This window comes from Megalobrama amblycephala, linkage group LG16, assembly GCF_018812025.1.
Source record: "Megalobrama amblycephala isolate DHTTF-2021 linkage group LG16, ASM1881202v1, whole genome shotgun sequence".
In the NCBI taxonomy this organism is placed as follows: Eukaryota; Metazoa; Chordata; class Actinopteri; order Cypriniformes; family Xenocyprididae; genus Megalobrama; species Megalobrama amblycephala.
The window spans coordinates 29,737,943-29,757,802 of NC_063059.1; the positions used below are offsets into that span (position 1 = coordinate 29,737,943).

Here is a 19,860-nt window from a genome sequence, read left to right on the forward strand (position 1 = left end):
TAACAACAACATGAAAGAAAACACGTAGATGTGAGAATACCACTTAAGTACACGATTTACTTTACTTGAGCGCTTCTTAGTTTTCATTGTGTGCTTTAATCTTACCTTGTCCTGTCTGAACCTGAGGGGTAATCAAATGTTCTGCCTGGAACAAAAGGGCATCTGGCACTCCGCATTCATCACACATCTGCTACGGCTGGAAAGGTTTCTGTGAGACCTTTACCTGCCGTGAATAAATACTGTGATTGGCCAGAATAGCTCACCCAGCTTTATATAGCAAAAGTGTATTTTGATGTTTGTTTGTTTTTTCCCCCAATTTGTTTTGTTTTGTGTTTTTGCTTTTTGTCTTGTCTTGTTTAGTTTTTTGTTTTGGTTTGTGTTTTTGCTTTGTTTTGTCTTTTGTCTTTGTTTTTTGTTTTGTTTGTGTTTTTGCTTTGTTTTGTCTTGTCTTTGTTTTTTGTTTTGTTTTGTTTTGGTTTGTGTTTTTTCTTTGTATTGTCTTGTTTTTTGTTTTTGTTTTTATTTTTTGTTTTGTGTTTTTGCTTTTTGTCTTGTTTTTTGTTTTTGTTGTTTTGTGTTTTTGCTTTTTGTCTTGTTTTTTTGTTTTTGTTGTTTTGTTTTGTGTTTTTGCTTTTTGTCTTGTTTTTTGTTTTTGTTGTTTTGTTTTGTGTTTTTGCTTTGTATTGTCTTTTGTTTCAATTTGTGTTTTTGCTTTTTTCTTGTTTTGTTCTTTGTTTTGTTTTTTTGTAATGTTGAGAGATATCCAACAATGTCATCATATAAATACCCTGTATGTGCCATTTTCTTTATATTTGCCTTATATAATGTGTTAAATAAATTTATAGATAAAGTAAATTTACCCATCAGTGACACTAAAGCATTTTCTGTATATGAATTGCATTTAAAGCCAATACGAAACTGCGTTCATGGCCAATAAATAATAAAACCAATAAATGACAAATATTATTGTACACTATAATTATGTAAGTAAAGGTAAAAAAAAAAAAAAAACAGACAGAAATTAGCAAATTATACATATTCAATATTGACAATTCAATCATTTTTTTTAAAAATCACCAAAATTGACCCATATGGTACTGATAAAATTTAGGGCAATGCTTGATTTGATCCATGAAAAATTAATGTATTTGTTAAAAGTGATCTTTATACGACAGATGGTTGGATAGGAGCAACTTGGTGACAAAAAATAAAAAAAGAAAGAAATCATTCATTGAAAAAACAGAAATGTGGATTAGGAAAGTAAATAGGGTTAATTTAGATCTCATGTTGACTTTAACTTGCTACCCTTCCAGCATTTGGCTTGTCTATTTTTCCCCTCACTCAGCAAGCCAGGAGTCTGATCCGACACCAAAGTGTGAGATGTTCCTGCTTGTTCATGTAAAACAGGAGCAAATATTCCTTTCCCCCTTCCGTACCTCTCACACTGCAGTACAAAACTGGTCTAAAACTGCTAGGATCCTAGTCAAGATCATTTGAAATGCTCTCTTTGGGCATATGCTTAATGTAAAGTGTTATGTACTTTCATTCTTAACTTTATTAATAGTTGTTTTGCTTTGTGCGCAGGCTGTATGCTGTGTTTCGGCCAGTCCGCGTTCTTCCGCTTCAACCACCCCGAGGAGGCTTTCCGAATGAAAAGCATGATGCCTGAGGGAGGACAGAAAGCCAGTGTGAAAAACTGGGCCCACACAGGTAACGTAATATCCCACATGAGAACACAACATGACTGTGGCATGAATTATCTAACGCTTACCTCAAAGCCTGTGTTGTGTAGAATGTCATTTGTGTGGAAAAAAAAACATTCCTCCAGAGCCTCAGAACCTTATTTGTGTACTGTCTGAAATCATAATACAAAAGAATATGTGAAGCATCTGACATATTACTCATTCTTTTGCTTATAGATGTGTTTTACGTATGGATCATGTTTAAAAAAACAACAATTAAGAAACAAGTGGTATTTGTTGTGCAACAGTATACAAAACAGATGCAGATTTACACATGGGTCATTCATATTTATATTTGGCCTTGGGTGCTGCCGCATGGCTGAATGGCAAGGTTTGTTTCAGTAGCACAGGTAGCTGCTTTCAGCTGGGCCTTACTGCATTTCCATTTCAAACTGTTGGCAATGCAAGCCTGCCTCGATCCCGAGTCGCACCATGCAACTTTTATGAGAAACTCATTCCTGTGGGTCTCCTGACAGAGCGCTCTACATCTTCCACTCCCACTCACAGTGCTACACAGCAGCCAATGTTTAAACAGAGCATTTACAATATGTACTGAGTTGTTGTCCTGACTTTTCCTGTTGTGTGGCAGAAAAGGACAAGTATAGCATATAAACACAGCTGGTGCAGTGCATTTCCTGAGGTGGTAATAAATTCTCTCCACCATGAAAGACATTCTTTTTTGTAAACAACATACCAGTTTCATTCCCATTCACCATGTTTTTTTTTTTTTTCTAATTTCCCCAGTGTCTAAATTATATCTAAAACTACATTGCTAAAAGAATAAAGATTTTTAAGACTTAAAGGTGCAATATGTAAAATTTTCTGTTCGCTAGAGGTCGCTAGAGGCCTATTCAAAACAAAGGCGTAGCTTGATGACGCCAAGTTTGAGCGCGGAATCTTGGGACATGTGGTCTTCAAATCACAGCCGGTGAATATAATCGGGATAGGAGTCGGGAAGAAATCATGTTCATAGATGTGATTATTAATGTTACTGTAGTATGAAGCAGAGCAGGACTGAGTGTTGTGGGAGCTGAACGAGGCCGCTGGAGCGATTGCGCAACACATGCCTCACAAGCATCCGGTTTCCACTTTTCCGGTCACGAGTATGAGGTAACACAGCACTGTTTATCATATTAATACGTTTTAGAGTGTTGAAAATGATGTTATACTCTGTGCGTTTGCTCGGCGGCTGCTGTGAGACACTGTTACACACTGCATAAGATAGATCGATTTTACAATATCATATTAAATGCTGGATGGCTTGTGTTGATAAATGGCATGCAATTAATTTTAAAACGCGTTGTATGATGGAGAAAATTCTGTATTACTGTTACTAAAAATAAAGCTGCATCTGATTATGCTATGTTAGCTACTTCACAAAATAGTGTTTTTCTCTGAGGCATGGTAAAGCATGGTACTCGCAAAAAATCAAGAAAATTAGATTTAAACAATAAGACTAAACGTGTTGAGCTATATAACAATAATTAGTTTTTCTGTCTATAAATATATCAAAACAGTTGTTCCCTTGTCTATTAAAACGTAAATATTAAAGCGTCTTTGGTGTTTCCATGGTTTCTAAAATAAAACCGGAAACCGAGGGTAATAATGACGCAATTGACAGGCGACTCCTCACACGTCCTGGAGCCTTGGTTAAAATAGCAATTTTCTAACGATTTACAAATAGTTGCAAACATTTGCGATATTGTTAGTACTCAGGTGAACAAAATATATAACACTGGCCTAGTGGTTTTTTGATATTTTACTGCAAAATTCTTATATATTGCACCTTTACGATGCCTATATAAAGCTGTCCATGCATCTGATATTTGTTTATAGACTGATTTATAGAGGAAAAGAACCCCCCTTCACACTTTCCCTGTGCCAGAGCTATTTCCTCTTCCATCTCTTTTCCAGTCCAGACAGCTTTGTTGGCCATGCTCTGCTTATTTAAAGTTGAGGGGTATCTTTTACAATATCTATATTTATCTTGCCACCCACCCTTCTCTCCAATCCCCTCCTCACTGTTCCCCTCATATTCTCTCAATATCCGGCTGCCTCGTTCTAACACAGCAGGTCTGATCGACGTTCTTGATGATATTTCATTGTGACTCAGAGAAGCATGCAATATATTAACAGATATGGATTTTATATTGGTGTCTGTCTACATTATCCCACTTTTTACTTCGCTACTCAACATATTATATTAATTATTATATTATATTATATACTGCGTATCATCTGCCAGTTTAGAAATTTGCATATAAAATATTTTGTGTGAGAATAAAAGGAGTATTTTTTATTTAAAAGCACAGCCACATTAGTGTCCCTATGAATACGTCATGAAAAAGTGCACTGTCGCTTTAAGAAAGTATGCCCCGCCCCGTACAGCCAGCAGTCAGTCACATCAGCACCGTGGACAGGGGAGGGAGGGGGACTCGGCGATGGTGTAGCGGCGCCAGGCTCACCAAGCCCGGCTGGAATATCTCATCTGCGGCGTTTTACTCCTGCCTGGGTACCGTGTGGCCGGCACAGCTGGCCTAGGTCAAGACTCGGAATGCGAGAGCCGTTCTTTTGAATCTGAGCTCGGTTATGAGTTACAAACCAAACGCAACGGCTTAGGGTTTCCACAGGCGTGTTCTCATCTGTAAGTACTGATCATTATAGAGGCTGAATGTGTCAGATAGACATACGGACGTACTGTGGTGCAGGCTATAGCATATGTATCCTTTTATAGTCAAGCTGACGTGTTAATTTGTGACATGAAAGATTTGATTTATTGTCTTCATCATCTATGTGTTTGTGCATTCTTAAAACCGTTTCTTGTTCAGAGGGATTTGAATGGAAAATTAAGCCAGAGGCATCGTCAGCTGCTCTGACTTATTTCTAAACCACGATGGCTATGAAATATGATAATAAATAAAACACTTGGAAACACTTAGGGTTGTGTTTTATGCATTATTTGTGAGGAGTTTGAACAGAGAGTGTTTTGTAATCAGTACAGAGAGATTTGTGGGTTAAACGCAAACACTGAGCTGGCTATTCAGCAAGATTGATCAAGTTTTGGATGTTGTGAAATCTGTTCTGACTCAAAATCAGTCATACGCAACACCTATCCTATAAGTTATGCAGTACATGATGAGTGTTAAATCTGGTGTTGTGTGAAAAATAATAATTTTGTGCTAAATTGACAGGGAAAAATCATAGGTTGGGCATTATTTTAAATAGTATTCATTAGATAGGAGGTTTTCAAACTTTTGTGATGCTAGGGACCCTTTCCTAAAATATAAAAGAAACACTGTATTTCATGCATGCAGGCCCTTTTATAATGTGTGAGAAACATGATTAGCATGATATTGTAAAACATGTCCAAAATTAAACAAATGGCTTTTGTGTTGTAATTCTACTGGAGCTAAAGCAAGCTATTAAGATATTATTTTAAAATATTATTATACATATATTTACTATTTTATCAAGTTGATCTTTTCCCCTCGCTATTATACTAATGTTATTTGAATAAACAACATAAGTATTTTCATTTCAATTCATTTTGAATTTAATCAAATGTATTTGAATTGAATTGCTCTTCATAGTAGAAATTGCTCCAATGCAGCTTTACATAGAATGTTACGACAGTATTACCTTACAGCGCCCTGGCTCCCCCTTGCAGCCCCCTGGGGTTTTCTGGACCACAATTTGAAAACCCCTGGTTTAGATAATGACCATCTTTACTTGTCTCGTTTTTAGCAGATGAACCATTGGAGATGGTCAGTTGCCTGAGAGATAGATTGAATTACCAGCAGGGCTGTCTGTGATTTAGCTATATGAGCACATATTCATTTGATGTTTATCCTTTCAGGCAGGAGCCTGCCAGACTTTTTGGTAGCCACTTTTTCTACTTTAGCATTCATCTTCTGTGGGTTTGGCAGCAGTGTTAAACTTGGAGCCTGTTGAATGGGGCTAATGGATTAAATGCATCTCTGCAGTGCCAAAAGAGCTGCAGGTACTTGCATTAAAAGCTCAGGTATAGTACTGAGGATAATAGTTGGGGTTATGTGAGGGGAAGATGCCAAATGCATCCACTTACTCATAAGTGCTTTTCTCGTTTTCTGTACACAGTTCGGCTCATCTGGCTAGTAATGGGAATTCATTATTGAGAATTGATTCTTTTGAACTGGTTGTTTCAGTTAACCATTTCAGCAATTTTTTAACATCATGTAATGATGTCATCTTGACTCAAAATATGAAATGCTCCAAAACGTTCTAGTAAAGATATATGTAAGCACATATTGCTTTTTATTATGGGGTTTCAATTAAGATTATTTAATTTGTCCCGGTTTCATTTGTTGCATGATTCATCTCATAAAAAACCTAAATGTTATTTGCTATTGCATTAAAAAAATACTAAAATTCATTTACATTTATTGGCTGAAGCTTATGTAACTCTTTCATTAACAGTCATTAACATATTTCTAGTATGTTTTATATGTAACATTTCTGCTACTCCACTAAAGTAACTTACTTTTTGATCCATCAGTCAAATCCTTAAATACTCTCCAAGTGCTCTCCTAGTGCATCAGCTCGCCCAATAGTTTAAAAGAGACCGTTTTTGATTCAATGATTTGGTAAATCATTTCCACTGATTCATTGAAATGATCTCAGAATCAAAGGAATGGTTGAATCATGAATCAATTATCTTTCTATTAGCTAAAAGGCCTTTTGATTTATGTTTATGGCAAATGCTTATGATTGTTATCTTTTCCTTCAGATTCTGAGAACCTGGTCAATGGGAACCACCCGTCGGGAGCGCCAAAACCTCACTTGGTCTCCAACGAGAGAGTGCGCCCTGAGCACAGTGCCATCGTTAGTTCCATTGAGAAGGACCTTCAGGACATTATGGACTCATTAGTCATGGATGACCCTCAACCCTCTTCCTCTGAGTCAAAGAAGCCTTCTGGTCAGCCCATCTCCCAGTCTCCCCTGTCTCCCATGTTAAATGGAGGGGGGCGCTTTCTTCTCTCACCTCCAACGAGCCCTGGTGCTATGTCTGTGGGCTCCAGTTATGAGAATACCTCCCCTCCTTTCTCTCCACTCTCGTCCCCGTCGGCCGCCAGCAGTGGCAGCTGCACCAGTCCCTCGCCGAGTGGTTGTCAGGACCAGCTTCATACGCTTCCTCCTGTGCCAGTGAGGTCTTCTAGTTACAATTACACCAGCCAGCCACCCATACCTCAGCCACGGACCATACTGCCCAACTATTCCGGCGGCAGCAGTGGGCCAAAGGTGCCTGAGAGTCCCAGACTCCAGCGAAAGGCTCTTTTAGAAGCACCGCCAAGCCCAAAGCCAAGTCGTAGGGGGTTGAACCAAGACAGCTCGGTGGCTAAAACCCCAGACAGCCCCATACAGACTCACATTCTGCCCTCAGTCTCCATCTCTACTGCTCCGACTGATGCGCCATCTGTTAGTCGGGTACCAGTTCCAGGTAGCCCCAGATTCTCCCCCAAATTCTCCACCGCATCCCCATCCTCCTCACCCTCTAGTCCCAGAACCAAAACTGCCATTGTTCTCCAGGATCGTCCCTCAAGTCCTTTCCGGGAGCAGCCTCAGCCAGACCGCTCCTTGGCGTCCAGCCCCTCTCACCAACTATCCCCACCCTCGCGATCTTTCCAGCCCCCCTTAGACCCCATTGTCCACATCATTCAGGGTGGACCTCCACACCCGCATCCTCGCACACTGCAGCCTCCAGAAAGTCCGCGGCTGGCCCGCAGGAACCTTGAAGGGAGCAGCATGAGGGAACTTCCCCCTCTCAGCCCCTCTATAGCCCGCAGGGGGGTTCCTGTGCTCCCAGGAGCTCTACCAGGAACCCTGCGGACTCCAGAGAGCCCATGCCCAAGAGTTGTGCCAGAGAGTCCCAGACTCCGACGGAAAGCAGGGTCTCCTACAGAGGAGCCGTTTAGTCCTCGTGGGGTGCGTGCTCGTAGTCCTTCACCCACCTCCGGACTGATGGGGGAAGGCAGTGGACGGAAGGGCAGTTTTGGGAACTCGTTGTCTTCGGCCTTCAGCCTGGGTTCTCTACCTGGGTCATCGCCCCGATCAAGTCCCAGGAGCCACCGGAAGATGTCAGCAGGCCACAGGGACCTCCGGATGCCTCACCCAGGGATGAGGGAGCGCAAAAACAGCATTACGGAGATCAGTGACAACGAAGATGATCTTCTGGAGTACCACCGACGCCAAAGAGAAGAGCGACTCAGAGAGCAGGAAATGGAGAGGCTGGTAAGTGAGATGCACACTTAAAAATACATTTATATAACAAAATATAAAACCAAGGGAGATTTATGAGGAATCTGACTTCACATATCCACTAAAAATGACCTTGAGACCAAAGTAAAGTGCAGTTAGCTCCAAGGAAGCCACATCGTAGTATGAAGAATCCGTCTCAGAAATATTCCCTGTCTCTGTTTGTACATGTCATGGACGGTGCTGCCTCTACATGCCTTCCGATGATATGTAAATTGCAAGTTTCTGTGGTTAATATTTTCCAGATGAGTTCCTCAGTGTACACTGATAGCTGAATCTAATCTTAACACACCTAGCAAGCATTAGCAATTGTGCTTTTGGTGAGAATGCAGGGCATTTAGAGAAAATGCTACTACACGTCTCTGGCAGAACTGACACACTGACTAATCCGCTGTCATGCTGTGGCAGAGGGCTCTGATTTTACCATGGCAACCCCATTGTTTGTTGTCTCTTTTATTGAGAGGTGGGAGGGAACAGAAGACATCTTGGTCCAGTTTGCAGCCCAGAATGAAGCCGCTGAGACAAAGGCCCCTGTGAAGTTTTATATGTGTTTGTGTCTGAAGCGGCTCTTGTCTGTTTCCCTTGTAATTACCCATTGTGGCTGTTTATTGCTTTCAGAAAAGGAGGTGATCTAATTGGAGCATACAAAGTTATGCTTCAATACTCCCAACAGAGAGAATCTGTAGTATGTTATTCACTAAGAATTGCAGCTCTAGTATGCACTTAGTATGCTTTATGTAGCTTTTTACCAATGAAATGTGCTGGAATAAATGCAGAAAGAATGAGCTATAACAAATGAGCTCAACATACCAATGACCTCATCCCTGCAAATGTGCTTTCTCCAAAAAGGTTCAGTACAAAAATAAGACAAACAAAAAATGACCTTTGATACAGACCTTGTTCTGAAATATTTGCAAATTGTTGAGTGTAAATAGCAAAGAATGTTTGCTTGGTGAAGAAAGATCAGACGTTCTTTTGAAATTTTTTTAGTAACTGAATGACAGTCAGCCATTACATCACTCATTATCAGAACCTTCTGTCTTGTGAATTGGCTTTCACATAGATATTTTGACCTAATTTGGTGGCTTTTGTGGTCCATTAACAAACAGTCATCATCTGTTTAGGCAGTTATGCACTATCCATACAGCATTCGTCATGTATTTCAATAAAAACATCGAAGTGTGAATGATGCATCTGACGTGCGGATCAGCCACATTGAGTTCATTTGACTGCCGGTGGCTCCTGTCGAGAAGGAGCAGAAAACTGCCTAGCATGACAAGCAGAAATGTGCTCCAGGGAGTGTTGCCTCAGGTTTTGATTTTTTTGATTTTTTTTTCCTGGCAGCTGACTGTCATAGATGAGAGGTCAAGACTGTGGTAAAACATCACGTAACATTGGTTCGGCACAGAGAGCATGTTCACTGTAGGAATCAGGAAGGAGACGGTGGTGTTGACTGCAGTCTGGTGGCTAAATCTGAACCTCCATGAGCAAAGGTGGAAGATTTCAAATTGGATACTTCTGGGTCCTACGCCTATAGCTAAGCAATGAATTTGAATGCTAATGGATAGATGGGGTGTACATTCAAGTATTCACTTGAACATTTTTGAGTGGTATTTTTAAAAAAAAAAATTTTTTTTTATGAAACACCAAAACTGAAATTAAAGTTTTAATTTAGCCAAAAATCATAAATACATTTTTGGTAATTGAACTTAGTATGCTGTTCAGGTTGTGTTCTAAAGCCCAAAGTATACTTCACTTTTTATGCATATGCGAGGGACAGCAAACAGTGTGCATGACGCAAATTTCGTCATCAGAATGGTACAAGCATCAAAAAATGAACGCGCACCATCAAATTTTTGTAAATTTGGTTGCACGTGTGCATTACTTTTTTTTTTGCAGCAGTTACTTTATCCACAAGGTGGTAGCTGTGGCCTAGGGGCATTGATTCACAAGGTAGTCGATGAAAAACTGCATAAACAGAACAGACCGGAATGCATGCAAGCTACAGAAACAATGGAAAAATACAAAGATGTTTATATGGGTTGTAACTCATAGAGGTATTGCAATTTGTTGCATCCGCATTTGTTGCATCCGCATGCATGCGTACGAGTCAAGCACCTGTGTATGCGTACGAGTCAAGTGATGTATACTCTGCAAGGCTGTGCCTTCGACTTTGCATATATGCGTAAAAAAACTAAGTATACTTTAGGCTTTAGGTGATAAATTAAGCCAGTCATAGTAAAGTTCTTCGGCAGCGAGATGCCTTGTGATATTTCACGCGAACAGAGTTTACATATTAATACTCTAACATCATTTTTTGTCACGGTGAAGTGTATCCACACTGCTGACATGATTGCTAATTGTAGCTTATCCACCTTGTGCTTATGAAATAGATGCTGACACAATCAAAATGTCTCATTGGAGTAACTCTAATTAAACATCACTGTTTTGGTCAATGGTTTCGGTCTTCTAAATCTCTAAATCATATATATATATATATATGATTTAGAGATTTAGAGGACCGAAACCATTGACCAAAACAATGGTGTATATATATATATATATATATATATATATATATATATATATATATATATATATATATAATTTATTTTGCTGAAAATGTTTGGTGTTTGGTTGCCAAAATTTCAGCGCAAGACTAATTTTGAGGAAGAGTTAGTCACTGGATTTTGTTGCATAACGTCTTTGAATGATACTCAGAATTACAAATTACAGTTATCTGCGTATGACATATTATTTTTAGTTCACACAAAATCAGATGCAACTAAACAGCAAGAAAAGGCTTTTCTTAAAGACTTATTTTGAATATGCTTTTACATTCAGTATAAATATGCTGTTAATGAGCTCTGAAGGCCACCATTTAGCAAACTGTGAGCATCTAAATGATTTTTTTTTCCAAGAAAAAAAAATTAATGTGTGTCTCAAAACTAAACTGGGTTTGTAAGTGTGTGTGTATTATTTTTTCTTCATATTTTTTGCATGTACAGCTGAGTGAATGCAAGCCAGTCCAGTCTGCAGTGCATAATTTATCATCCCTAAATTGCCACAAGGCTCCAGAGGCACACATGGTTACCTTAGATACAGCCTTGGCACACACACTTGGCATATAACGTCAGTCACTAGAAAACCGTTCTGTCAGTCAGCTCGAGTACCATACTGATGCCAGCCCTGCTAAAGATGACCTCGTTTTTTTTTTTTACTGAGTGCTCCCACGATGACATCACATTTCCATTACTCTATAAAACTGACATTTGCTGCACAGTAAAAGCAGACATATGTCATTGAGGATGCACACTGTTTTCGAGGGAAATTTATTTACTGAGACATGGATGGATTTTTTAAGGGGACATATCATGAAATAGGTTATTATATTATATTATATTACCTTTGATTATATTATTTTATAAAGGAGAATTTATTATGATTTTTATTGATGCAATGCAATCCTTGCTGACATATTTTAATTATTCAAAGAAAAAAAACATTATGATGTAACCCCTTTAAATGATCTGGAATGGTTGTAGGTTTATATTTCTTGAATGTAATGAGGGATGTAGACAGATTGATTGTAAGCTGTTCTACTATGAAGACATAACCACCTCCACATTGTTGGGAGGGCAGACACGGGGACACAAGAGGTACACAAGCACCTTTCCCACTGCTCTCATGGATTAGCACACTAAATATATCAACTTTCACTGGCCACATTATGCAAAAACTTAACTGTGTGTGTTTGTAGCAGTTAAACAGGGAGGAAGAGACAAGTATCTATTGTAATGCATTAACCCGGCATGCAACTGTGTTTTGACACAGTAAATTGTAATTAGAATCTTTTTGATGAAGATAAAAGCAGTATCCTCTGACACAGCATATGAGCTCCCTTTGGAGCATTTTGTTGATGGTGCAATGTGTGTGCTTTCTGTGTTCTTGCAGTTCAGTGTAAAGTGAGTTATCTGCTCTGGGACGGATTAATGGTGATTCTTCTCACAACAAGAGAGAGCGAGAGAGAGAGAGTATTTGGGTAAAAGAGACAGTTAACTGACTTTCTGTGGTTCTGATTATCTGGGTCAGTGTAGACTTTACTTATTCTGACTCGACTCTTGTAATCAAGACAGTGAAGAACAAGATTGTGTGCTCTTAGCAACAACACATTTAGTTATATAAAGCAATATTTAAGGATTCCCAGAATGGTCTGTTCGACTCTGTAATCCTTCAAGACACTGCCATTGATACTAGAGTTTGATACTTACATGAAGGGTTTTGGTTAGATGTTTTTTTTTCCTATGCTGTCCATCATTTTGAACAAACTCCAGACAAGTATTAAACTTCATTGCATTGATAGTCCCACATGTTTGTGCTACTAACACAACTTCAAATTGCACAATTTGTTGAGGAGAGTGAACACACTTACAATTTGTGCCTGGTGGAGGAAAAAAAGTGAAGTCTCCATATCTATGGACCAAAATATCATAGCTATCATAAAGCCAACATTCTGCTTCCCAAAACACTTAGCAACACTGTATAGCAACTGCTCACGACGCACTCAACCATTTCAGAACACCTTAGCAACACCCTAGCAACTACCCAGGACACACTAACACCATGTCTACACTGGACGTGACAGTTGTCGCGTCTTGCCGCAACAGCTTGAGGCTGTCTACACTAAAGCGACTGTTGCAAATCCATTTGTTCATGTCAGAAGTTGCGCGAGTGTTTGAAGTACGTCAAAAATAGAATGTGGCATCGGTTTACTGCCGGGAATTTGTTGTGTCGCATCACGCCACACCGCATACAGTGTAGACAGCATCACTGATTATAATGGGTTCTATTCACTTTTGTCGCGCCGCTTGTGTCTGGTGTAAAACTACTCAGAACACCTTAGTAACACCCTAGAAACAACCAAGAGCATCTTAGAAATTTCTTGGCAACACCCTAGTGATCACCCCATACAACTTAGCAACCACTTAACAACATCCTAGCAATCATCTATAACACGCTAAAACCAGAAATGCAAACAGTGACTAATACAATAAGTATTTTTATTTGTAAAAACATTTTAGAAATAATTTTCATTGTTTGTTTTTTAGGAGTAAACTTTGTTGATTTTATGATAAATAGTACCCTATGCAATATTACTGTAAATTATGTTTAATTTTTACAGAAAAAACATAAAAATGCTACAGTAAAAACCTGTTAATGGTTGACTGTAAGTCTTAACATATATGATGAAACATTGTATAGTTTAACATCACATGATATGTAATTTTACTGTAAAGTACTGTCAAATTCATGGTTTTTGGGAGTAAAACTATGATTTACCATACAGAAGAAAAACAGTAGTCCCTGTTTAATATCACATATGATTACAGTTTATATAGAGAGTTTCCTTCTGTGAATAATATTTAGTATTTATTGCATTATTTTAGTGTTGTGTGTTACCCTGATGGTGTTTTGTCCTTGTGTGTATGACCCTGTGCACCATGAGTATTAGCCATGTTTTTGGATAGGGTTTATATATACATATATATAAATGTGTGGGATAAAATTCTAATTATTCTTATCCCCTTGTGCAGAGACCCTCCTCTCCCTCTGTAATGGTGTTTTAGAGAAAAGCCAGCATTGAGCTATTACTGTTCAAAAGCATGCCAGGGGATTCACACAAGAGACCGTTAGTTCTGTCCTCTGCTGCATCTCGGTTATCTAAGCTTGGCCATGAAGCGACACAGGGAGTCAAACCGATAAACCTGATGAAGCCGTTGACCGCAGGCTGCTCTATATCCTCACCTTTTTAATGCATTTGTACAGATAACAGTCAAGGTCTAATATTAAACACTATTTATGTCTTGTTCTTTTTCCAGCTATCTAAAGGCCCTTAGAGAGGGTCTGTTTTCTATCTTCACAGAGGATAATGTATCTCTCCTGTGAATTATATGCCACTATTCTGTACAGTAGTAGAGTAAAATGTTCAAGATTTTATCTTAGCTGATTTGGCCACAAATACAACACAAGAACGAGTACATAATGACAGAATTTTCATCATTGGATGAGCTGTTCCTTCAAGACTAAACTTAAATTATATACTATATGCCAATTTAGAAAGTTTTTATGGTTCTTCCTAGGCCTGATGAAGAAAAATAAGACACAGGCTGCACATTGCTGTTTGTTTAGTCTAGGAACAGAGCTTTTAACAGCTTCTGTCAGATCTGAGAACCAAGTCCATGGTTGTTTATGCTTTTTGAGGCTATATGACATTTCCTCACAACCTTATTTAGTTTCTCAAATACTGTGTGTTTATTTATGGAGTTATTGATGAGCCAAGTACTAATGTAGAGCTCTCTATTGCATTTTGTTTGGATACTTCATTTGGAGGGTGAAGCAAGGTCCCCATGTTTCACAGCTGTGTACGTCTAGACATTTTTTTCTATTCCAAAAATGTAAGCTGTTTTACTTCAAACTCTGTGTGAAATTATAGATACATCTGGTCTTGTTGACTTAGTTTGTGGTGAAGTGCTGTCTTTCAGACATTAAATATGAAAGCAGTTGTTTATGTTGTTTGAAATATCACATATTGAGATATATACTTTAAGTGTCATCCCAGGATGTTTACTGGAGGGATTAATGCTACTGTGCTTGGTTTAGTCTGTAGTCTGTGTTTGGGAAAAAGAGAGAGTGAGGATAACGACTTCTTTAAAGGGGAAGTACAAATTTACTTGATGTAAAAAAATATATATATATATCCTAGTTGGCATGAACTAAAAGTTCACCCTATGTATTTTCCGAATGGATCTTGTAATGTTTAATCAAAATGTCATAACTGGATCTTCCTGTGAAAACGTCAGACTTCTCTCTAGTAATGTTTCTCGCTGAGAAATATTGACTTGACCAATGGCTTTAGTTGGGGGTGGGACTATCCGTTTGTTCAACCAATGGCAGACGGGGTGAATATTCAGGAAACCTGTTTGAAAACGATTCTTTTTTTTTTTTGCAGTTCCACTTTGTACCACAAGAGGCACAGAAAATACACATTTCAACTCAAAAATACATTTTTTTTTTTTTTTTAGAAAAATAGCGAAGAAAAGTATTTTTTTAATGTTTATAGTTAAAAATATGTGGAAAATAATATCTAATATATTTAATTTTTTATATTTAAAAATTATATTTTATTTGAATTTTATTTAATGGAAAATATGTGCAAATAGGCATGTGACAGTGCTGGGAGATCGCAATATCATGCTATAAAATCTCTTGGATGTTTGTTTTGGATACCCAGAACGGAAGCGATTGAAGTCTGTCTGGTTTAAGGTATTCAAACAATCCAGGCCCGTCACAGCAGTAAGAGTGGCACCCGCTATGACCCTGTCACACATTTAGAGACAGAAAGAGGTCAGGAAAGAGGCTCCGACATGGCAGGGGGTTTGAGAGGCTCTGAAAAAAGGACTTGAGGAGCTGTACGTTTGTGTGTGTCATTTCAGACTGAGGGAAGACAGTGGAATGTAAGAGCTGGGATCAGAAGGCAAAGCCAGTGTCTCCTGAGCTCTTATTGGTTGATGTGTGGTTGGAACGCATAAAAATGAATGAGTGGAAATAAGAGAGCTGGAATGTTTCTCCAAATACCATCTCTTCGTATTTTGTTTGGGGTTCCGATGTTGCTAATAACCATCTGTGTTCAATACCATTTCGCTTTGGATACGTTCACACCACATCTGATCTAGGCTACATGCAATTGAGAGCATTCTGAAAGACTGCTTATGTGTGTGTTATCAACATGCCAATTTATTATAAGCAACACAAGACTTTAATAACCAATGACATTTACAGCTGGAGAGACTGGACTGATTTTCTACTGTTTAGTATCAATCACCATCTAACTCAGCCAGTTAAGATCTACATTTCACCTTAGATGTTGTATGAATATGGTCCCTGGAGCATAGGTTTTATCAGCTGACAATTTTCAATGCACTTTTAAGAGTGCAAGTTGCAACTATTATTAACAATAATGGAAAGATGAGGCTTATATGTTACAATATCAACCTGTTTGGACTGTTTTCTGTTTTGCACCATTTCCTGCCAGTCTGTCATCATAGTTATGCATTCACAAGCTTGCAATTTGATTCGATATCAGTTATTTTGGATATACTGGATATTTTAGGTAGGTACAGTACATGGCAAATTTTCTCTCTAATGAAAGAAATCTCTCTAATGCTAATTATCTCTCTAATACTGTAAAATATACATGGGAATCACTACATTAATATTGAAGGTTAAAATGAACTGATTTGTATACAAACTTAAATTACACTTCAGGAAATGTTATAATAATTAGGCCTACTAACATTAAAATTATTTCTACTTCAATTCGTGTTTTGAAATATAAACCTTTAAATGGTGGCTATCAACTTGACGGATTTATTCAAACATGCATTATATAGGCTATTGAAGAACATTAAAAATTATAATTAATATGTCATATGGTGCGTATTTAGCTAAATGCTCCACTCTAGAGTTCATTTTTTTGGCTGACTAACGAGTTTATGGTCACTGAATATATTTGTTCTGAGGTAGTGAAGTTACGTGATATTGTTTATGCTGTTTATTAAAGTCTTTCTGTGTTTGAAACACTGATTGAGCGATAACATGAGACATGATATGAATTTGGTTAAGTTGTACTGTATCTTTTAACATACCTTCAGATGTTCATTCATGTTTATTTCGTGCTGTAACTGGTATTAAAGCAGATGAGAGGATCAGTTCACTTGCGCTTCATGGCGCTGCCGCTTCTCTTGAACTGAGGCGCTACAGCATGCAACGTCAACTGGCGGCCCGCGGGCCAAATCCGGCCCGCCAGAGATTTCCATCCGGCCCCCAGAATAATACTGAATTCAGGAATAGCCTTGTAAGAGGAAAAAGTTTAGGGCTGGTCCGAATACCATTTTTTGAGCTTCGAAGCTTCGGTAGTAATGAACATCGACTCTTCGGAGAGAGGGGCTGAACATATTTTTCTCTCTAATAAAGGCAGGAATCTGTGTCTGTATGTCCGTTTGCATTTTTATTATTTCGAGAACCGTTCATCCAATCGACTTCACAAGGCAGTGCAGTGTCGCATTTGGTGCAATATAGATGGACACGCGAGACGCGACACATTCAGAATTAATAAACTTTTAGTAAACTACAGTCAGAACAGCGCGAGCGGGAAGCGGCGCACCTCATGCGGGCAGGGCTTATGCTCCGAGAACGGACACTGCACTAGTGATATAAAACGCACACACACAGGTCTGTTAAATTAAGCAATACTTTTAAGGTAGTCTAATATTTTTCTGACTAACAAATTGGCACAGTAAGGGTAGATTTAAATAAAGAAAAACGAAATTTAAATAAAGAAAAAACGAAATTTATATAAACAAAAACGAAATTTAAATAAAGAAAAAACGAAATTTAAATAAAGAAAAACGAAATTAAGTTCAATTAAAAACGAGATTAATTTAGATTGATAATAACGGGTAAAAATGCTAATACATTTTGTTTCTATTATTCTATTTTCCACAATGTCAAAGCAACAAAACACAAGCTCAGATATACACTTCGGTCCATACAAACTCCGCTGTTCTGCGCTCTAGCCAGAGAACACTCCCGTTGCTGGAACACGCGTTGGTTTTATTTCTAGCATGCACGCGTTTTCCGCGTGGCTGGAGCGCGCCTGAGACGCGTGTCTCAGTGTGCAAACTCCAACCTGTTAAATATGGGAGCCGAAATAAAAACGGACACGCCACGCAGCTGAGACGCTCACGCAGCCAGTGTGTCGCCGGCCTTATTCAAGGGGGAATGAGAATCGTTTCGCGGGGGATCCCAGGTGTGCAAAAAAAAAAAAAAAAAAAAAAACAATATTCGAATGTCAAATTTTCAAATCGAAAACAAACCCACCGAACGAATATTTGAATATTCGGGTCCGTTCCATATTTATTTATTTTTAAATCTAACGAAAAAAAAAAAACCCTTCTGAAAAGTAGCTTGTGCCATAGCCTGCCTTCAGTCAAGAATGACGATAAACGCGTTGCTCTCATTGAACATCTTTTATTGTTTCACGTGCTCATTTTTTCACAAATGTCAAAATTTTCCTTGCCTGGGATTAGCGCACAATTGCGTGACAGTGATGGACAGCTTGACAGCCTCACAAATATGAAGCCTAAAATATCGCTATCGCCCCCTGGTGGCTTGCTGCAGTAGAGGTAATATGTAAAAAATAAAATAAATTTGGAATTAGAATTAGTATATCAAATAATAACATATTAGGATACAATTCGAATTTTATTTTATATTACGAGTATCTGGCCCTTACAGTGTCTGCAGAGAAAAATTCTGGCCCTTGGACAAATATAGTTGATGACCCCTGCGCTACAGCGATCTGTCACGCCACATTAAAGAGCACATTGTTTATGGGTTTTTAAGTAAAATGGGCAGAATTTGAAATATGAGACTTTGTTTAATGTCAAAAGCAACAAAGCTTATTGTGATTTATTTGGATGGTTACATATCCTTGTGCTTTTTTAAGTGGGTATACGGAAATCCTTGACCTTTGCTAGTGGGTATACGGCATATACCTGCATATCACGTAGACTACACCACTGGTTGATTTACTTGTAAAATAATTTATGAGTTTCAATTTACGAAGGTAAAATGCAAAAGTATGTTAAAATATATTTAGATTATACAATAAATTATATACATTATATAAAAAGATTATTTATTTATTATTAATTATTTATTAGATGTACATTATTGATATATTGTGACACTGACTTTGAACAATGGCAAAGATATTAGACAATAGAGAGCAATAAATTGAGACATTTTAGAAAGGAAGTCCAGAGCTTTTATAATTTGATACAATAAGAAAATTTGATATGTTCAGCACCGATAGCCTAGTGGGCAGCACGCCGACATTTAGCACTGTTGCATTTTGAGCGACCAGAGTTCGAGTCCCGGCCCGCAGACCTTTCCCGATCTCGTCCCCCTCTCTCTCTCTCCCATTTTGCTTTCTGTCCTATCATAATAAAGGCAGAAAAAACAGAAAATATGATATCATATTAAATTATATCATTGAAATGTGAATGCCATGCCGGTGTGTAGGGTGATCATGTAAAGGTCATTTGAACAACCCTTCTTTTTCTTTTCTTTTTTTTTTTTTTACTGAATTTTAGTAGAAAATCCAGTTTGGCTTGTTGTGTGAACATAAACTTTGCCGTTTTCCCCAAATGGTCACACCTGAGTGAGAACATTGCCTTCAAGACCCACGTTCACCAAAAACTCATAGCATAGCTTGGAGATTTGTAAACAGAGGGCTACAGTATGTCTATTCATTGCTGTCATCTGGAAAGTATGAAGTGCTTAACGGTTATCCTACATACCGGTACAGTGGAAACCATCTATATTTTTCCATCTGGGTTTCAGCATGCAGCATTTGACTGAATAGTAATTTTCACATTACCGGTACTTCTCCATCTGAGAGAATATCTGACCAGCACCCACGCGAACCATTTTGTGTAGTGAGCACTGACCCCTGAGTGGGTTTCAATGAATGCCGTTTAAACTTGTGACTGGGCCTCCCGCGTTTGCTTCAAAGCCTTGATAGATAAAACAAGCCATCAGCTTCAGTGAACCTCTGTGATCATTGAATCATATCTTCATTAGCAGCCACCGGCCGAGAAATGAACAGTGACACAGATGTAGTGCGATTGCTTTATGTACCTACCGGCACACATTTTGAGAAAGCAGACCAGTGTGTGTGTGTGTGTGTGTGTGTTGGAGGCGG

The 19,860-nt window shown here is 38.4% G+C and overlaps 1 protein-coding gene across 16 annotated transcripts in view; it reads left to right on the forward strand.

The window, feature by feature from the left end:
• The window catches only part of phldb1b (pleckstrin homology-like domain, family B, member 1b), a 96,708-nt gene that overhangs the window by 37,655 nt on the left and 39,193 nt on the right, over window positions 1-19,860 (forward strand). For all 16 annotated transcript variants that reach the window (XM_048159697.1, XM_048159700.1, XM_048159695.1 and 13 more), the window contains 2 exons: window positions 1,585-1,710; window positions 6,508-8,009. In XM_048159697.1, coding sequence (XP_048015654.1) covers window positions 1,585-1,710; window positions 6,508-8,009 — 1,628 coding nt within the window. The remainder of the gene's footprint in view (window positions 1-1,584; window positions 1,711-6,507; window positions 8,010-19,860) is intronic.